This window comes from Puntigrus tetrazona, unplaced genomic scaffold (genome assembly GCF_018831695.1).
Source record: "Puntigrus tetrazona isolate hp1 unplaced genomic scaffold, ASM1883169v1 S000000150, whole genome shotgun sequence".
NCBI lineage: Eukaryota > Metazoa > Chordata > Actinopteri > Cypriniformes > Cyprinidae > Puntigrus > Puntigrus tetrazona.
In genome coordinates this window covers 306740-315000 of record NW_025047826.1, presented here as the reverse complement: position 1 = coordinate 315000, position 8261 = coordinate 306740, and the positions used below count along the sequence as shown (strand labels likewise).

The 8261-nt window shown below is 41.5% G+C and overlaps 2 protein-coding genes across 2 annotated transcripts in view; one reads left to right on the top strand and one right to left on the bottom strand.

The window, feature by feature from the left end:
• Positions 1-882, bottom strand: part of paf1 (PAF1 homolog, Paf1/RNA polymerase II complex component) — a 4218-nt gene extending 3336 nt beyond the window's left edge. The window contains exons 1-3 of the mRNA XM_043230388.1: positions 654-882; positions 442-471; positions 46-138 (exon numbers count right to left, since the gene is read on the bottom strand). Of these exons, the coding sequence (XP_043086323.1) occupies positions 46-138; positions 442-471; positions 654-700 (170 nt within the window). The 5' untranslated portion in view covers positions 701-882. The remainder of the gene's footprint in view (positions 1-45; positions 139-441; positions 472-653) is intronic.
• Positions 883-4149: 3267 nt separating this feature from the next.
• Positions 4150-6893, top strand: socs9 (suppressor of cytokine signaling 9). Its single transcript, XM_043230389.1, has 2 exons — positions 4150-4337; positions 5023-6893. Exon 2 carries the CDS (start codon positions 5125-5127, stop codon positions 6490-6492), a length of 1368 nt encoding a protein of 455 aa, XP_043086324.1. The 5' UTR covers positions 4150-4337; positions 5023-5124; the 3' UTR covers positions 6493-6893.
• Positions 6894-8261: the final 1368 nt, after the last annotated feature.

Genomic DNA, 8261 nt, shown 5'->3' with positions numbered 1-8261 from the left:
GCATGCCTCTGGAGCCAGACCCTGTCTCTGCGCTGCACAGCGTACCTGTGCTGGTCAAACGGGTAGGCGATGAACTTCGGATCGAAGGGGATATCAGGAAGACTGTTTCCGTACTTCACTCTGCACACGACGCCGGACCTGCGGCACACGAGAGGTTAAACCCCACTGCTCCCGTCTGTCACTCAAACACACAGCCCCGCCCCCTCTCACGTGATTGGTCGAGTCAGACGACAATACGCGTAATATCCACCATAAATATTAATCAACATATTAATTGTAATTACATAACATGAATTTATTTGTTAGAACTTGATATTTTAACTAACTGCAAAAGATAAGAAACCAATCAAGTGTACAGATTTAAAACAACGATTAGTCGACTAATCGTTCATATAATCAATGAAAGCTGTTTATTTCAGCGCTACAGATCTTCTTCAGTACCTCTCTGGGACGCTTCTGTGAGCTGAACTCCTGTAGTAAACACAAGACACAGGTTACACACTACTGAGGCACAACAAGAAATAAACAACATCTACTTCTAATGTGTCTAATGATCGTGATGAAGAGTTGTGTGGGTGGTCGTGTGTGTAATAGTGAGTGTGTCTGGTATATATGTCGTGTGTTTTATCGTGTTTTGTCGTGATCTCTCTCACCGGTGTCCGTCCTCGCGCTGCGCCTGCGTCTGTATTGTAGGAGCCATGGCGCAGAAAATAAACGCGCTTCACTGCTCAAACGACGGATAAACAACGACGAAACGCAAAAAAATTACCAGTTTAAATTAATTTTTTGATAGAAACAACTGCAGCGCGCGCGTCTGCGACTTCCGCCCCGCGGCGTCTGCTGAAGGACCCCCGCGCCGCGGCTGCCCAGATCAGCGCCTGAATCAAACTCACACGCACGCAGATAAATCACACAAAATCGTATTTACGCATCTATAAATTTGTATAACAATGCATGTAGGTGTTTATTCGTGCAGTGCAACGATATGAACAGAGGCGTTTTTTTAGAACACAATGATTACGATGTTTGCTTTCAGTTCTGTTGCTCCGTCGTGTTATTTCTTAAAGTAGTTAAATTAATAGTTGAACACAAACCAGATTAATTAATGGTGTACAAATTGTTCTTCGTTACTTAGTGCATTAACACAAGTAACCTTACTGTACTGTTTCATAAAAGATCCAAAATAAAATAATCCAAAATAAAAGTTTTTGTTTACATTATATATGCTGTTTTTGTGTGTGTGTGTTTTGTTATTTATTACCAACGCATATCATAAATATACATATTTAATATATAAACTACATTCTTTGTAAATATATACTCACAGTACACAAAAAACATTTTTATATGATTGTTTGACAGCATTAACATAATGTGAAATTAGAATAGTTTGTTTGATCTATGCTTCTGTTTGTGAAGTGAAATATACTCCTTGTTTCACAGACGAGGCCTAAGTCTAGTCCTAGACTAAAATACAAGCCATTTTTAACTGAAAGAACCCCAAGAAAGAAAGAAACCGGCTTTTCTGAAAACTTTCAACTCTGTCAGTGCTACTGTTTTGTCTCAAGATGCACACCAGGAATGTTTTTTCTCAAGGCATGTTTATAGAAATGTCTTTAATGTCCTAATCCTGGTTTAGTCTGAGCCCTGTCTGTGAAACCTGGCCTTAAAGCATTAGTTCCATTCCCAGAAGCAGATCTGACTTGTTTTTGTTCAGCATAGAAACGAAAACCACGGAGAAACTCTGTTTAAAACTGCTTTATTATTATTATTATTATTATTATTATTATAATAAGGTAAAAAAAGAGAAATTGGTACAAAAATAGAAGACGCAATAATTTGCTAAAAGTAAGTCTGGAGATGTTAAAGTTCTATAAAATGAAATTCCAGCTACTTTAAAACAGATGTCTGTCTCTGATCACGTGATGAAATCTAGACCCTGAAGACTACAAGCCCTGCTCGTGTTTAGAGTGACTCTCCATCCGTCTGTAGAAACCGTCCATCACAGACTCTGGACATCACGAGGACCTCTGACCTCTGACCCCTGACCCGGCGACATCACTTCCTCAGGTCTGCACGTGCGCAGACAGGTCGATTCTGTGGGAGGAGACGAAGGCGTGAGTCTGCGGCGTCTGCAGAGAGCACCGCGTGAAACAGCAGCAGAAAGGAAGCTGACCTGCTCAGAACGTACAGGAACTGATCCGGATCGTCCGCCAGGTCCCTGCGGACACAAGAACCAGCGTTCAGGAGTCACCAGAACCGCTCTGAACCCGGATCTAGCACTGACCCAAGCTTCTTACTGGAGCAGATCAACGGTCACATAAACATAATCACAGGCAACTAACCTGTGTGTGTGTGGTAATAAAAGAGGAAAAAAAATACTCAAATATATTTTAAAGAGCTGAAACCAAAGACAGAAGTGTGTGCTATTTTATATTCACATTTTTAAATATAATAAATTACATTATTAATTAACAATACGTTTAAACAACATTTCTTTTATTTAGCTTTACATGATGATGTATTTTTTGTAGCATTATTTTTATTAATTAGTGCTGTCAAACTTAAACGGACACAAACACGTTTATTTAGGATATGATTAATTGCTTGAGAGCACTATTATTAAAATATTAATAATTATAATACATAATGATTTGTCCATCTGAATAAAAATGATTATCAATATTATGTTCAAACTATTAAACAACATCAGGATATTATCATCATCATCATCATCCCAAAGGCAGTAATGTATCACTATGACAACAGCATCAAGAAATCAACTCAAATTAGCTGCAGGGTGAATGTTTTAATGTCTGTGGAGCGGTTCTGACCCGGAGCCCCAGTGATAGAAGACCCGGTCCTGATAGTACAGACACAGAAAGAGCCAGACACTGATGCTCTCCAGCCAGAAGATCACGAACAGGAACCAGAGAGAAGACAGCAGCAGCTCACACACCATCCTGACACCTGGACACGTCATCGTCATCATCATCATCATCATCATCATCACCTTCATCATCATCATCATCATCATCATCATCATCATCATCATCATCATCATCATCATCACCATCATCATCATCACCACCACCACCTTCATCATCATCATTATCATCATCATCACTGCACATTACACCACAACCAACAACAGCAGTATCTTCCTCATCTGTCAGTCTGTAAGGTTAAGTCACCTGAACTCATCGAGCGACTCTTCACCTGAATCGAGGGGCTGGCCGTGCCGCGGATGCGATCGATTAATTAACTAAACAACAGTTTAACAGAGAAATGCTGCAGGAACTGTTTGTAGCTGATCCGGTCACGCTGAAGCGCCATTTCCGGTCACGCGCGCTCGCATTTCAGGATAAAAGTCCTCGCGAAGGCGCCTGGAGTAGAAGCTCTTCACGAAGAGTTTAAATTTAATTTACTTTTTATTAAAAAAATACATTTTCGAATTATGAAAGTAATAAGCTCATGAATAATTTAACATCAACGATAACAGAAGTAAAAAGAAAAACGCTTTAAAGAGAGACGTTTATTATTTAATACCAGCCAGACATGAATAATTAAATCATACAATTTTACATAAAAGTTCTAAATATAATCTTTGTAGTAATTACTGAAGTATTTAGAGTTATATAACCCTCATCTTGAGATTTTAACACACCGACCTTTTCTCACCAGAGACAAAAAAAAGCCTTTGCCCGATGTTTAGAAACCTATTAGATGTTTTTTTTTTTTTATCTATTCATTAATATTATGTTGTTTTGTGGCAAATTCTTTCTTCATAAATGCAAATGTATAAAGAAAAATAGACTTAATTTATAATTACTTTTCCATCACTGTTTAGAAGATTGTTTAAATAACAAGAGAGCTTGACTTATGTGAAGAGGAATAAAAAATAATAAATAAATTTTGAAATTTAAACATTCTTTCATTTTCTTTCTTTAAATATTTAAAAATTACACATTTAAAAATTATTTAAAATTATTTAAAAATTACACATTTCCAAAACATTTGTTGGTGCTTTATAAGTCCCTTGCTTAATTTTATTTACGTATATTTATCAGCGCCATCGTGTATTTATATTCTCTTCAGTTCATTCGGTAAACATTCCGGAAGTTTCTGCCGGTTGGCGGAAGTCTGTCCGCCTGAGCAGGAAGTGAGGTCACCGCTACGGTAGCGGTAGGGCTGAGCGAGTTAGCGCGAGTTAAAGCGACTTTATCGATTAAAGTTTACCGATTGAAGTGGTTTAATCCAGCACGGATCGTGAGGTAAAGTGTCGTGTGAACTCCGGAGCGGCGCGGGGTTTTCAGACGCCTTTCTTCGCGACACAGGTCCGTGTTTCTGACTTCTGTTTTCATCATCTCTCTCTCTTGACAGATTTCTGACCCGTACCCCAGTATTACCACAGTATTACCACAGTATTCCCGCAGTATAGTATAAAAGCTACACTACAGTAACATGGTGTTATTCGGTTAGTTTCTACCGGCTTCACTGTAAACATCCTCGACTCTGTCACGTGTTCTCTCTGAATATACTTTTAACTGCTTATTTGATGTTAACTATTCTTTTGCCTTTTATTCAAAGTGATTTAAATGAGATCAGCCGTTCGTAATGTTTGATCATCTAATGTTTTTTAGTATGATTTCTATATTATTTTAGCATTAATTCATAGGTAAAGTTTCAGATTTATGTCCTTCCAGGTAAAAAAAAACCCTACACTTGTATAATGTACTTAAAGTGCTCTATTTTCACACGCTAGTTTAGTTATGAATATACTAAAAATTATTATTTAGCACTTAGTGTGCTATTTTGAGAGACGGTGAATATTAAATAAATGCACTTTTAACAAACTCTTTGTTTTTAGTTACCGCTTCATTTCATGTTTTCACTGTATTTTAATCAAGCCATAACACTGTGACTAGAGCTGCAAGAACTTTTATTTTGCTAATCGATTAAGCTAGCTGTTCGAGCGCTTGCTTCACTAATCGTGGATTTTCTGCCCTTCGTTCTCTTCAGACCGAGAGCGCGGCCCGGATGGATTCGGCTGCTGATTCGTCACGCCCGGCGTGTGCGCAGTGACTCCGGTCTGAAGCGATCACACTCGGCACCGCGGCGGTCATGTCCCTGCCCGAGGAAGCGGGGGATCGCGGGAAGGAGCGCGAGCGGGGAGCCCGGCCCAAAGTGCGCCAGAGCCGCTCCGAGGAGAGACGAGACGGGGCCAGGCCCAAGGGCTCCAGGGGCAAGAAGAAGAGCCAGCCCTCGAACACCCTGAGCTCGGAGCGGCCCGTGAGCGACGGCTTCGAGTACGGAGACCTCCTGAACACCTCCAGCGAGTCCCTGCTGTCCGAGCGCGTGTCCGCCGAGGACGCGGAGAGCAAGGCGTCCGGCGGCGGCAGCAGGACGCTCCGGCAGAAGATCCAAGACGCCGTCGGCCAGTGCTTCCCCATCAAGACCCACAGCCAGGTCCTGTCCCCGTCGCCGTCCTCCCGCCGCAAGATCCACCTCAGCGAGCTGATGCTGGACAGCTGTCCGTTCCCCGCCGGCTCGGACCTGGCGCAGAAGTGGTACCTCATCAAACAGCACACGGCTCCCATCTCCCAAGCTCCGGTCCTGGAGTCGGGAGCGGCGCCGGTCTGCAGCGCCGTCGAGGACGAGGAGGACCGCCTGCGAGAGAGACGGAGGATCAGCATCGAGCAGGGAGTCGAGCCGCCGCCCAACGCCCAGATACACACCTTCGAGGTGACGGCGCAGATCAACCCGCTCTACAAACTCGGACCCAAGCTGGCTCACGGAATGAACGAGTTATCCGGAGACGAGCGGGCCACGCTGCTCCTGCAGAGGTGCCTGGACACGCTGGACGAGGTCGTCGCGTCGGCGTCCGACTTCGACTTGTGCGCGGCGTCCCCGACTCTGCTTCGCCCGGAGAGTCCGAAAGCGCAGGACGGCCTCCATCATCGCATCCACACGCAGATCGACTACATCCACTGCCTGGTGCCCGATCTGCTGCGCATCACCAACCTGCCGTGCTACTGGGGCGTGATGGACCGCTACGAGGCCGAGACGCTGCTGGAGGGCAAGCCCGAGGGCACCTTCCTGCTGCGCGACTCGGCCCAAGAGGACTACCTGTTCTCGGTCAGCTTCCGCCGCTACGGCCGCTCCCTGCACGCGCGCATCGAGCAGTGGAACCACAACTTCAGCTTCGACGTGCACGACCCCAGCGTGTTCCACGCGCCCACCGTCACCGGCCTGCTGGAGCACTACAAGGACCCCAACTCCTGCATGTTCTTCGAGCCGCTGCTGTCCAGCCCCGTGCACCGCTCGCAGCCCTTCAGCCTGCAGCGCATCTGCCGCGCCGTCATCAGCAGCACCACCACGTACGACGGCATCGGCGCCTTCCCGCTGCCCAGCGCTCTGAAGGAGCACCTGAAGGAGTACCACTACAAGCAGCGCGTGCGCATCCGCCGGCTGGACACCTGGTGGGAGTGACCGAGATACAGCCGTTTGCTTACTTCATAGAAAATCATTCAGACACCAGATACGTATGTTTCCTCTAGTGGGTGCGAGTGAGGACGGCTGTGAGTCATAAGCAGTCATGAGAGCACCTCTGTGTTTATAAGAACAGATAACAGTACAGAGTCAAAATTGTTTATTATTTTTTTTTAATCATTTGGATATTAAAGATCACGTTCCTTAAAGATATCTATTACCGCAAAATATATCAAAACGTATTAGTAATATTCATTGCTAAGGACTTCATTTGAGCAATTTTAAAGTAGATTTTATCAATATTTAGATTTTTTTTTTACTCCCTCAGATTCCAGATTCTCAAATAGTTCTATCTCAGTCAAATATTGTCTGATCATAATAGAAATCCCAATGATAAGATAATGATAAGATATATATATATATATATATATATATATATATATATATATATTTTTTGTATTTTTTTATTTTTTTATTATTATTATTATTATTATTATTTTTTTTATTTTTTTTTTTCAGATGTGTAAATCTCAATTTTTATTTTATTTTTTTTTTTTATTTACTCTTTATGGTTTTGTGCTCCTGAGTCACATAATATACCTGGTGAAATATGGGATTAAAAAGTCATTGTGACCTGAGCAGCGACATTTTTAAGCCAGAGACTCAATGAATTGAAGCTAACTAGGTATTTAAATTTAGCAGCAGACAGCTGTTCAGCCCACTTCTTACATTTCATTAACATTTATTTTAAACTACAGTAAATAAACTGTATAACGTGAGACATGTTGAAGGTGTCTGAATGATTTTTAGCCGTATGTGTGCCAACTGTGTGTTTATTTTTTATATATATATATATATATATATATATAAGTAGTAAATACACACAGTACGCACACATACATCATGTAAACAAAACCGTTTATTTTGGATGTGATTGATCGTTTGGCAGCACTAGACCAGAAGTGCCCCGACGCCTGATTTAAAGACGTGAGTGCCTTTCTGACGCTACTCTTTCTGAGGTTTAAACGCCGTTAGCTCGTCGTCACGATGTTGGAAGTTCGTCACAGGGTTTTCTGCAGCACTGGAGTAATTACCTGAGTAACACTGAAGCGGCAAGCCTTTCTTCTGTTAGAATATTCATCTTTTTTTATCATAAGTGCTGCATTTAGGAGTTCACCTCGAGAACGATGACTATAACGATGACTATAACGATGTCTTGCTAACTACAACATTGACAAACGTATAGTCGAGTCAACAATATAAAATTAAAGTAACGTTATCTACAACGATATGAACTTAGACTTTAATGTTGACTATAACGATATAAGACTGCTGAAAGTTCACTTTTATACGATATTACACATTTTATGCAAAAAATTTATTAATGGGGTTTTTTTAGGTTTCTCGTGGAATTATTTTTTACATTTTATAGTTCTTTTTTTAATGATAAAAATTGTAGTTTATCGTTATTGTCGTGCACTTGTTATATTAAGTACGTAGGCCTTTTTTTAAAGGATAAAATTGTTACATTATTGTAGACAACTAATTAAAATATTGCCATTTAAATAAACCACGCATTTAGCTGCTGATATAGCATTTAACTTTAATAAATAACGTCTAAAAGTAACATTCACTATAATGATGATGATGATAATAACGTTGACTGTTAATTATTGGCTCTGTCTGGTCTCTGTTTCAGTTGTTATAGTTATAGTTATCGGTATAGTTATCGTTCTTTAATGCAGCTCGGTTTTCTTCTGTACTTCGAG

Coding starts and splice junctions, on each gene's coding strand:
- socs9 (XM_043230389.1), top strand. CDS start 5,125: ATGTCCCTGCCCGAGGAAGCGGGGGATCGCGGGAAGGAGCGCGAGCGG.